Source organism: Bombyx mandarina, chromosome 02 (genome assembly GCF_030267445.1).
Source record: "Bombyx mandarina strain Sakado chromosome 02, ASM3026744v2".
Classification (NCBI taxonomy): Eukaryota; Metazoa; Arthropoda; class Insecta; order Lepidoptera; family Bombycidae; genus Bombyx; species Bombyx mandarina.
Genome location: NC_143209.1, coordinates 5,080,221 through 5,092,750, shown reverse-complemented (window position 1 = coordinate 5,092,750; position 12,530 = coordinate 5,080,221). Strand labels below are relative to the sequence as shown.

Sequence of the window (12,530 nt, the reverse complement as noted above, 5' to 3'; positions counted from 1 at the left end):
AGTTTTTATTAGTCTTGTTAAATGTGCTAGCTACTAGCTCGCATGTGAGGTCCTATCAAAAGTATGTCTAGCGTTCTAATAGGTGAGAAGCTAGATGACTTTGATCTTATATCTCAAGGTGACGGTGGCATGAGGGTAATAACTACACTTTGGTTTTTTTTAATTGCATAATAATGTTGTTATTTGGGTTGTAAATATACAATGTAAATGCCGATACCCAATTTCAAATAAAGCATTCTTGGATCTTAATTAGTGTGTATTTTTGGTAGTTTTCCAATTACAGCACTAGAGCGCATTATGCGGCATAATGTTCAACGTTGAATGTTCCAACTACAGCAACTCGAAGCACAATCGAGCACTCTCAAAAGTACTGCTCTCGCGTGATACTCGCAATCGATACCGACTCAGTGACAGAAAATTGACAAGTGTTGTTTCTTTAAGTTGGCATTGATCGAAATTTTGTTTATATTATCGTTAGTAATATTATTTAGTGTTGAAAAAAATTGTAAGGCTTACGTTTTTTTTTTTTATTGTCCTTGTAGGCAGACGAGCATACGGCCTACCTGTTGGTGAGTGGTTACCGTCGCCCATGGACTTCAGCAATGCCAGGGGCAGAGCCAAGCCGCTGCCTACCGCTTAATACTCTCCACAAGCCTCTTTTAAAGAAGGACATGTCATAGCGCTCGGGAAACACCATGGAGGGGAGCTCATTCCATAGCCGGATGGTACGTGGCAAAAAAGACCTCTGGAAACGCACTGTCGATGACCGCAGTGGCTCTAGGTAGTATGAACTCTACTCCGGTGGCGGGCGGTGCCATGGTAAAAACGGGATGCCGGTATCATCTCGAACAATTCCTCAGAGCACTCCCCATGGAACATTCGGTACAAAATACAGAGGGAACCGAAGTTTCTTAGAAACAATCAATGTTAATTAAAACTGTGCTAACTTAGCGCACTCTGCTAATGCATTTGAAAACTAATTCACGTTCCAATTAAGCTTCAGCATAATTCGGCATTGTGCGTCACTGAGTCGCATTATGCTCTGTAATTGGAAAACTACCACTGTGTCCAGACGCACTTGTTTTTAATACGCTTTTATTAGCTAAATTTTTTTTTTTTTTTTGTGATTGAAAGTTTACTGGTGGCCCGAGGGCCTTTCCAGTTTCATCAGGACAGGTGGGCGAGCAAAGGCTCAGCCAAGAGGGGTGGGATTTGCTAACAACTGCCCGAGCGCCTCCGAAGGAGACCTAACAACTCAAGAGCAATTGTTTCGCGAATGAATCTACTACCGGATCGGAATCGCGACCCGCTGAGAAGATCCGGCGAGAAACTCAGCGGGCTGATGCATGGGTTAGGTTGCACGTCGACCTCTTTGTCGAGTTCGACGAGTACGGTTACCGGGGTCCCTAAGCCTGCCCCTAGTATTAGAGCTGAATATTAGCTTCAGACGTACGTATGTTTGTAACGGAATCTTTGAACATGATCTTGACCCCCTTCAAAACGTCGGATTAACTCGAAATTTGGTATAAGGACCGATGACAATCAATATTTAAAAAAAAATTGAAATTCAACTAAAAAATGAAAAATAAATATTAACTTTAAAAAAACTAACAAAATACGCTTTTATAGAGAATCCAACTAAAAAATAGAAAATAAATTTTAATATTTAACGTATTTTGTTAGTTTTTTTTTTAAACTATTTATTTATTAGATTTCTTTTGGCATCTTGTTCCTTGGAGCTCCTTTTGCATTTCATGGACGCCCTACACGACATACGCTGTTTTGACAATTATCGAATTACACCAAATAGGAATTCAAAATGTTGACTCGCAAACCTAAACATTAAGCACTTGATTAGCGCAATTCATAGAATTTTCACAGACCGTGTTCGGTCATAAGAAACAAGGAGTCTGAGTTAATTTTACGCGGAAAAATATACTTTATGTCTCTGCTGCTTTAAGGGTGACTTTCACTTGTTATCATACCCTTACTTGTTACTTACTTGTTACTAGTTGTTACCCAATAAGAACCTAATTGACAGTGTGTCAACTAAATTTTCCCTCAGTTTTCCTTGTGCCAGGAAAATGTCTATTGCAAATTTTATAGTTTTTTGGAAATTTTAACCAACTTTAAAAAAAGAGGAAGGTTATCAATTCGATTGTTTTTTTAAAATGTGTGTGTAAAACTGAAGAACTGTTCTCTAAGTTTTTTATTTTTATTTCTGATATGGGTGGACGAACTCACAGCCCACCTAGTGTTAGGCGGTTACTGGATCCCATAGACATCCATAGGCATCTATAGACATCTAAATGCCGCCACCCACCTTGAGATATGAGTTCTAAGGTCTCAGTATAGTTAAAACGACTGCCCCACCCTTCAAACCGAAACGCATTACTGCTTCACGAAAGAAATAGGCAGGGTGGTGGTACCTACCCGTGCGGAATCACAAGAGGTCCTACCACCGGTAATCTAAGGTCTAAGTATAGTTACAACGGCTGCCCCACCCTTCAAGCCGAAACGCATTACTGCTTCACGAAAGAAATAGGCGGGGCGGTGGTACCTACCCGTACGGACTCACAAGAGGTCCTACCACCAGTAAAAATCATTTTGAAATAAAATATTATTTTTACGTTTCTTTTGAAAACTGTTGCTTCTGATCAGATCCCGTTTAAGTTTTATTAAGATCTGACCAGTTGTTTTTTCATTCTACATAGTTGTAGAGAGTATTATAGCATGTTCTATTGACTAAGACTAGATTAATCACAGTCCATTTTACTATCTTTGATGTCGTATTTTTTTGTTTTTGCCTTAACTATTCGCTGGTAACCTAAGAGGCCAGCTACGAGCTAAAGGTAGGTGAGCTCACGGGCTCAACCTGAGAGAATTTGCTAACACTAGCCCTAGCAAGAGCAGTGCTTCGCAGAATCAACCGCTGAGAAGATCCGGCGAGAAACTCAGCGGGCTAATGTTTGGTTAGCTTCTACGTCTAACTCTTTGCCGAGTTCGACGAGTACGGTTACCGGGGTCCCTACTTCTAGTGTAAGAGCTAAAGGCGTCTAATGCAAGGGGTATTGGATCTGGTGGATCCGTAAGGGCGGTGACTGGCTCCTGCGTGATCAGGATAGTATATTATACCATATTTTAAACGTGTTTCTTCTATACGCTTGTGATGATGGAAATAGTTATATGTGCAACAAGAGAGCAAAGTTGTTTATTATTACACACATAACTTTTCACCTCAGCAGTGAGAACATATATTACTTAGGAGACATAGAAATGAACAGGAATAGATTGAAATAACTATTAAAAAAACGTAATTTCTTTATTACAAATTAGCTGACCCGCCAGACTTCGTAGTGCCTCAATCGATAAATAAAAGACCTAAACTTTTGTAGAAAATACACTTAAAACAAACAAAAGGAATTCGTCCGAATGGGGATACATCAAATGGAAAACAAAATTGTTATTTTTATTATTTCCGAGCATTTTCATATTTATCTACCTTTTAAGCCTTCTCTGGACTTCCACAAATAATTCAAGACCAAAATTAGCCAAATCGGTCCAGCCGTTCTCGAGTTTTAGCGAGACTAACGAACAGCAATTCATTTTTATATACTTAATAGAAGATAGAAGATTACTTTAAATTTTAGAGTATTACGCGTTTTCAAACGTGTTTTCTTTGAGGTCGAATTCCAAAATCGAACTTCCAAGGGGTTTGGGTTTTTTCACTCGCTTTTTTATGTGCATGTGAAAGAGACAGAGCACAGTAAAATTCGAATGTTTCAAATTTATGGCTGAACAATGTCAATTCGTGGCGCTGTGAAGATTGAAAAATTAAAAAGCTACTTTGTCTCAAGCCCGAATCAAAATCGCGTTTTGTTCACTGTTGTCTCGCAGCAAAATGTGGCATGTTTGAGCTGCTGGGGTGAAACTTTTTTTTTTTTTTTTTATTGCCCTTGTAGGCAGACGAGCATACGGCCCACCTGATGGTAAGTGGTTACCGTCGCCCGTGGACTTCAGCAATGCCAGGGGCAGAGCCAAGCCGCTGCCTAGCTTAAAAACTAAACTTAAAAATTTACCTGAAACGATCAAACTTCGCGTATTTTCTCCAATCTTTAGGGTCGGATTTGTAGCCCGCCATGAGTTTCTGAACATCCTGAACGTTGACGTGGCTCCTCGAGAATATTCCGTGTAGTTCTTCAATTAGTCTTTCCAAGCCGGCAATCTCACTGAAAATCATACGACCCTTGAGTTTGTCTTCGATTTCATGACGGAAAATTTGCTTTTTTCTCCCTAGTTAGCCGCTGGTGGTCTAAGGCACTATTCCAGCTACATTCGAACTGGGAGACACAAGGCGTCAAGCCTGAAAGAGGTTGCTAACATCGGCCCTAGCAAGAGCAGTGCTTCGTAGAATCTGCTACCGGGTCGATATCGCAACCCACTGAGAAGATCCGGTGAGAAACTTAATGGGCTTAAAAGTTTCCTAATACACTATTAATTATTTGTTTTGTATATGAAACTTTTTGCGGAATCTGCTAGCTAGCGACTCTTTTGACTTTTACTTCGAACTTCACTTCGCAGAATCACCCGCTGGGTCGATATGATTATTTCCCGAAAATCTCATCAAAACCGGTAAGGTCATTTCGTAGTTAATATAAAGAATTTTCGGTCCAGTTAGTTACGTATGTAGTACATGAGATTAGATATTTCTTTTATATAATTCATATTTTTTAAATCATCACTAAATAAAATCAAATAATCCTTACGTTACTCACGTAGAACTAAACACTATTGACAATATTTGATAATAGACATGGCTATGTCACTTCTTCGGATATTTTGGCCCCATATGACGTCACGCGAAATAAAATTGAGCACAGGCGAGTTACATTACGCGGCAATTTTGACACGCTCGGACACAATGAAACTCCTTCAAAAGAATTCTGCGCAAAAGATTGCGCAAATGCCCATGGACAACGGCTACCGTCGACCATCAGGCGGGCCGTAAGACCCCACCATAAAGCAATTCGACTTACTGATTCACTTTCAATGGTTTTTCTATGGGTAGTATCTCCATATCCGTGCATTGTGACACTTTGAGTTTGCAATTTGCGTTTTCCACATCCATCTGCAACAAAGAATGTTTGACTTTCATAATACAATAATGGGAGGTGAATTCATGGCTCTGGTATTCTTTTTTTTTTTTTTTTTATTGCTTAGATCGGTGGACGACCTCACAGCCCACCTGGTGTTAAGTGGTTACTGGAGCATAGACATCTAGGACGTAAATGCGCCACCCACCTTGAGATATAAGTTCTAAGGTCTCAAGTATAGTTACAACGGCTACCTAACCCTTCAAACCGAAACGCATTACTGCTTCACGGCAGAAATAGGCAGAGTGGTGGTACCTACCCGCGCGGACTCATTAGAGGTCCTACCACCAGTAAGTGGTGTCGAATGATTGCAGTATGGTCGTACACTTTCAAAACTAAAAGCAAAATTCCGGCTTTCAACTTTTGAATATTGTACCAATCAACCTTCTTAATCGCGTCTCTCTTGACAGACTGGTCGTGATCGTCTTGTAGAGTTGGAGGGAGTAGACTTGACGCGTCTAAGGACGTCCCACCACCTCTCCCTGCTCGACGCCAACCTACTGCACTGGTCTAGAGGACCTCCCGATCCCGGTTTTACTTTGATCAGTCCACCAATTAAATATTTGAATAAATAGGAGAACACAAAACATAATTACTGGTGGTAGGACGACTTGTGAGTCCGTGCGGGTAGGTACCACCACCCTGTCTGTTTTTGCTGTGAAGCAGTAATGCGTTTCGGATTAAAGGGCAAGGCAGCCGTTGTGTTGTAAAAATTGAGACCTTACAACTCGTGTCACGAGGTGGGTGGCGCCATTTACGTTGTAGATGTCCATGGGCTCCGGTAACCACTGAACACCAGGTGGGCCATGAGCATATTAAGACACTGACCTGACTGAATGCAAGCAGTTACGTTGATTCTGGATAGGTACAGTTTATGTGGAAAAATCACATTCTTAATTCAACGCATACTTTCGGTAAGTTAGGTTTCCGGCAAACTCGGTAAGTTAAGATAGGAAAAGAATGAGTGATTGAATAAGTTTTAAAAACTTCTAAATGAGGCTAAAACCTACTATGCCATGCATGGTTATCATCTTTGCCGAACCAGTTGTGGTGTAAGCAAATACCGCGGGCATAATTCAATTGAGCTGCCATTTCAGTAGATGATTTATTTTTCCTAACTAAGCTGACAGCCTTGATAGGCTATTTCAGCGTAACCTTAACTAGTAGCTGAGCTCACGGGGCTCAAACCTGATGACGTTGCTAACACGAACCCTAGCAAGAGCCGTGCTTCGCAGAGTCTACCGCCGGACCGGAAACGCGACCCACTGAGAAGATCCGGCGAGAAACTCAGTGGGCTGTGTCTGTGGGTTAATATAATTGGCTCGACGAGAACGATGACCGGTGCTTGAGGTACCTAAAAGCACCGTTAGTGGGAGTAGATGAATAACTGAATAACCCGCTATATCGGGGGTGTGTAAGCCTGCTAATCAATTACTTTAAGTTTTTTTTATATGCCGTTGGTTTAAAAATCTTGTAAATTCTCGAATGTTCCCATCACCGATTCTTAGAGTGTCGTTATGATTCTAAATTGCCTCTCCCTAGTTTCTAAAATGTGTATAGGGGCATTATCAACTCGCCTTTAAGGGCTTCTATATTCCTGCTGCTACTGCAATTAGATTTTTTTTATTGCTTAGATGGGTGGACGAGCTCACAGCCCACCTGGTGTTAAGTGGTTACTGGAGCCCATATACATCTAAAACGTAAATACGCCACCCACCTTGAGATATAAGTTCTAAGGTCTCAAGTATATTTACAACGGCTACCCCACTCTTCAAACCGAAACGCATTACTGCTTCACGGCAGAAATAGGCAGGGTGGTGGTGCCTACCCGTGAGGACTCACAAGAGGTCCTACCACTAGTAATTACGAAAATTATAATTTTGCGGGTTTGATTTTTATTACACAATGTTATTCCTTCACTGTGGAAGTCAATCGTGAACAATTATTGAGTGCGTATTTCATTAGAAAAATTGGTACCCGCCTGAGATTCGAACACCGGTGCATCGCTCAACACGTATGCACCGGACGTCTTATCTTTTTTTTTTTTTTATGATTGAAACTTTACTGGTGGCCCGAAGGCCTTTCCAGTTTCACCAGGACAGGTGGGCGAGCAAAGGCTCAGCCAAGAGGGGTGGGATTTGCTAACAACTGCCCGAGCGCCTCCGAAGGAGACCCAACAACTCAAGAGCAACTGCTTCGCGAATGAATCTACTACCGGATCGGAATCGCGACCCGCTGAGAAGATCCGGCGAGAAACTCAGCGGGCTGATGCATGGGTTAGGTTGCACGTCGACCTCTTTGTCGAGTTCGACGAGTACGGTTACCGGGGTCCCTAAGCCTGCCCCTAGTATTAGAGCTGAAGGCATCTAATGCAAAGGTTATTGGATCTGATGGATCCGTAAGGACGTGTCTAGGGCGTCGACGGTGACTGGCTCCTGCATGATCAGGATTCGGGGAGTAGTCAGCGGCGGCAACGATAAGGCGATTATCATGACGCATAGCCTTATCGAAGTATCGTTCCGACGCTGACTTCATGTATTTCCGAATTGATTCGAGGCCCAGGTCGTCGTGTAGGTCAACGTTCCTCACGAACCACGGAGCCCCGACAGCTAACCTGCAAAAGCGGGATTGTAGGGATTGGAGGGTGTCTATGTGTGTGCGGGCCGCGTGAGCGAACACCACACTCGCGTAAGTCATGACGGGCCTTATGCAAGTTTTGTAAAGTGTCACCTTGTTCCGAAGGGACATTTTACTCCGCTTACAGATCATGGGGTAGAGTCTACCGAGAATAAACGCGGCACGGTCACGGACTGATTTTATATGCGGGCGGAATGTCATCGATGCATCCAGGGTAACCCCCAGGTACTTGACCTTCCTGGCCCAGGGTATGGGTTGTCTAAAGAGAGTAATCGGGGGTGTGAGATTCCTCCTCCTAATCCGGGAGGAAATCCGTGTGGAGCTTCCCCTCTGAAATAGCACCGCAGTACTTTTCGCTGGGTTGATGTCTATGCGCCATTTTCGGAACCACTGTCCTAGGGCTAGGGCTGCGCTCTGAAGCTTCTTCGCGATTAGGGACTTATTTCTACTAGAATAGTAAACAGTCGTGTCGTCGGCGAATAAAGCTAAATGGGTCGGTGGCGACCGGGGAATATCGTTGACGAATAAGCTAAATAGGAGGGGTGAGAGGACAGAGCCTTGCGGGACTCCAGCTGTGAGAGGTCGTGGGGAGGAGCGGGTTCCCTCGACTCGATATCGAAAAGAGCGGTTCGACAAGAAGTCCCGTATGATGAGCACGAGACTATCCGGCACGCCCATGTTGAATAGTTTGAAAATCAAACCATTGTGCCAGACTTTGTCGAACGCTTTTGCGACGTCGAAGAAGAGAGCTCCCGTGTATAACGGTTTTGGTCGATTAAGCCCCACAAGAATGTGCTCCGTGAGGCGGTGCACCTGTTGAACGCATGAGTGATTTGTACGGAATCCGAATTGTTCATCGATGAGAATGCCCTTGGATGAGACGAAGTCTCTGAGGCGTTTGTAGAGCAGACGCTCATACAGTTTGCCTAAAGACATGAGGAGGCTAATCGGGCGGTAGCTCGTCGGATGATTGTTTGGTTTACCGGGTTTATGTATGCCGATAACGTCCGCTTCTTTCCACACCGCGGGAAAGATACAGTTCGCCATAGCGGCATTGAAAATAGATGCCAACATAACGATGAGTTGGACGGGTAGAAGTTTAATAACGCGGTTGGATATACCGTCGGAACCGGGAGCCTTGCGAGGACGTAGGTCTTTGATCAAGTCTTTAACTTCTATCGGGGTGACGGGTGGTAACGCATCCGATGGTGGCAACGTCTTATCCTTTCGGCCACGACGACTTCAAGTAAGTAGCCATGCCATCGCCTGGAAGAGGCCGGACGTCCGCCAAGTCATAATTAAAATTTATATCATCGATCATTTTACGACGAAAAACATTAACACATTAATAATTGTAAGTCATAAAACTAATTTCGAAAGACGAATTGTTTTTGCGATCAATCGAACTATCTGGAAAAAGCTATTTTGCGTAGTTCACGAGAAGCTGCGATAGTCAATAGGCGCCACATCTGCCGATAATCGAGATCCGTGGCCTAATAGATAAGACGGCCCGATTTATTCGTTGGCAAGCGGTTTCTAAAGTTCGATTCACAGTAACTGTCAGAATTACAATTTCCTTTTTTAATTTTTTTTTATTACACTAGATAGATAGTTCGATCTACAGTAACTGTCAAACTTTTAGAATTACAATTTTAATTTATTTTTATTTTTATTACAGTAGATAAATCGCCGACGGCAAACCTGGTAGTAAAAGGTTTCCGAAGCCCATGGACATCACATCATGTGATGCAGTTTTTTTTTACCCCTTGTTCGGAACAATTTAAGTGGTAGAGCTCCTTTCCGCCTTAAAGGATAGAACCGCCGTTATGGAATGTGTTTGAGACATCGACCTCATGTCTCAAGACAAACTTACAAGACATACAGACATACAAGACAAAAATCATAAAAATAATATAAGAACTTGATCATGTTGTTGTTATTTCAAAATTAAGAGACCGTAATACATAGATCTTTAAGTTAAAAAATATATTAGCACACATATAATTAATTATCAATGTTTGCTATGACGATTTAGAATTTATCAGAATGAATGTTTCTGGAATATTAAACATTTTAGATACTTTAATAGGCAACACGCAATTCTTCTAAAAAACTTCCTTCATAGAATGTGACATTTGGAGTTCTAAATGATTTATTAAAAAATCGAAATATTTAATATAATTTCATTCAACTATATTTTTTATTCAACTTCCTTTTTCTTCGAAGAAGTTTCTCATCATGTTTCGTTAAATAAAAATTAATAAATACACAAAAAAAAACTCATAGATATTACTTACAATAATAACAAACCAGGGGCACAGACACCCAAAACACAAAAAACCGTAAAATCGAAATTTGAAACACAACCGTCTCTTAACGACCACAGACTCAAAATGACTTGAACTTTTCCCGCGCTTTAACTTTTATTTGCCAGAAAGAAAGTTTTTTTAATCTGTGATGTGTCTTAGTTTACGCGTAGTAAGTGTTGGGTTGTGAAATGGTTTTATCGACATCGAATTAATGATGTTGTTAGGTTTAATCGATTTTAGGAGAATCTATTTTCGTGACGCAATCTGGCTTAAAAGATGCGATACCCGTCTTTTTTGTGAGGTGTTAATTATGGCCCGGAGGCTTTTCTAGTTTCACCAAGACAGGTCGACGAGCAAAGGCTCAGCCAAGTGGGAAAAGAGTTTCTGACAGCCTTTCGAGCGCCTCCGGAGCAGATCTAACAACTTAAGGGCAGCTGCTTCGCGAATGAATCTACTACCGGATCGGAATCGCGATCCGCTGAGAAGATCCGGCGAGAAACTCAACTGGCTGATGTTTAGATTAGGTTGCACGTCGAACTCTTTGCCGAGTTCGACGAGTAAGATTACCAGAGTTCGAAACCTAAAGTGTTAGAGTAATAGATTATAACGCAAAGGTTTTTGAAGTGAAACTTCTTTAGAATCGTTGTGATGTGATTTCAAACTCGATGAAACGAAAAAATGAAACGTGAAGTTAAAAAATATCAATTCACAGAGGGCGCTCCCTCATACTATAAAAGAGGATTTACAATTATTTCTATTTAGTTTGTTATCAACAGATGTCGCTGCACGTAAATTCAACAATTCCTGAATCGCGGTCACGAGATGTTACACTTGATAGAGGTTTTCGTATTTCTCTTGCTAATTTATACTTATCTGGCGTAGTGATACCGTGATCATGCAGGCAGTTCCCTCAGGGCGTGGCTGCTCTATTGCACTGCGGAGTGGTTGGTGGTTGACCCTTGCCATTATTCTTATTTTTTATAAGTTTCACTTCTACCGTGTGTGACTTGCACACACACACACTTTTTTCTTATTAATTGTTTTAATTTTAATCACACCACGTTATCCTTTCACCGGATATTTCTCTAAGGACGTCCTAGATACGTATATTTTTAGCAAAATCAATACCTTGTTACTAATACCTGCAGGACTGAATTAAGACGTTTGTAATTTAATTAAAAATCGGCTTAATAGTAACAATCGAAGAAGAAGGTCGTCCCACCCTCAAATTATGGAGATGCAATTGCAGTATGACCTCTACAACCTCACAGAAATCAAATTTCATTTTTTATCTCATTAAATTTACTTTTTTTTATTGCCTAGATTTGTGGACGAGCTCACAGCCCATCTGGCGTTGAGTGGTTACTGGAGCCAATAGACATCTACAACGTAAATGCACCACACACCTTGAGATATAAGTTCTAAGGTCTCAAGTATAGTTGCAACGGCTGCCCCACCCAATACCGTATTTACCATAAGGGCACACGGGGCCCGTGCCCAGGGCCCCCATTCTCAGGGGGCCCCTAAGGGCCGACAATTTCTCTCACACATTTATTATCAAACATTTTTGTCGGGCACATTACACTTTTTTCACAAATCAGTAATCTTATCAGAAGGTACCTATTTATAAGGCAGACTACGCCATTACATCGATGACTGCGCCTATTCCTACTGTACTAATTAATAATATTTCCGAACGCATCCTACCTAATTTACTAAGTACACCATCTACTAAGTAACCACAAAACCAGCAGCATTCTAATATCATTAATGACATATTATATCATCCTGTATTTGATTACCTATAATAAATGGTCATACTCAGTAAATTTTTTTTATTATAATTCGCTTTTTTTACCTTCCTTATGGGCCTCAAATTCTTGTGTGCCCAAGGGCCCCAGCCTAATTTAAGACGTCCCTGGCCCCACCCTCCAAACCGAAACGCGTTACTGCTTCACGGCAGAAATAGACGGGGTGGTGGTACCTACCCGCGCGGACTCACAAGAGGTCCTAACACCAGTAATCTACCTCTGAATCTGTTAGTGAGAATTGAAATTAACATTTAAAATCGATAGCTCTCAAAAGCTTATACAGCCCCACACTATCAATAGTAACGCAACATAGCTTTAGTTGTATTTCACAGTATCATCAGAAACTCATCTTTTAACGTTATTGAATTAAAGATCAAAATCCTGTAAGTGATTTCGCGTCAGTTATAACTCTTTGTTTTTGTTGCTGTAATAACTATGAGATGCGGTTAAGTTAGTTATCAGGACTGACGTAGGAATGAGACGGTGACATGTACTTTATCGATATTGTTATGGTTTTTTTTTTTTGTGTTATTAAAACATTTATTAAAAACCAGTACGCATTTATTCAATTCAAGAGGATTTCCCGAAAATCGTGAACAAAGAATTGTTTACGTAAAATC

The 12,530-nt window shown here is 41.4% G+C and overlaps 1 protein-coding gene across 1 annotated transcript in view; it reads right to left on the bottom strand.

Moving 5' to 3' along the window:
- LOC114251996 (cysteine dioxygenase type 1) overlaps positions 1-10,209 on the bottom strand; it is a 28,882-nt gene extending 18,673 nt beyond the window's left edge. Inside the window, exons 1-3 of the mRNA XM_028186458.2 lie at positions 10,088-10,209; positions 5,037-5,128; positions 4,080-4,229 (exon numbers count right to left, since the gene is read on the bottom strand). Of these exons, the coding sequence (XP_028042259.2) occupies positions 4,080-4,229; positions 5,037-5,128 (242 nt within the window). The 5' untranslated portion in view covers positions 10,088-10,209. The remainder of the gene's footprint in view (positions 1-4,079; positions 4,230-5,036; positions 5,129-10,087) is intronic.
- Between the last annotated feature and the right edge of the window lie 2,321 nt (positions 10,210-12,530).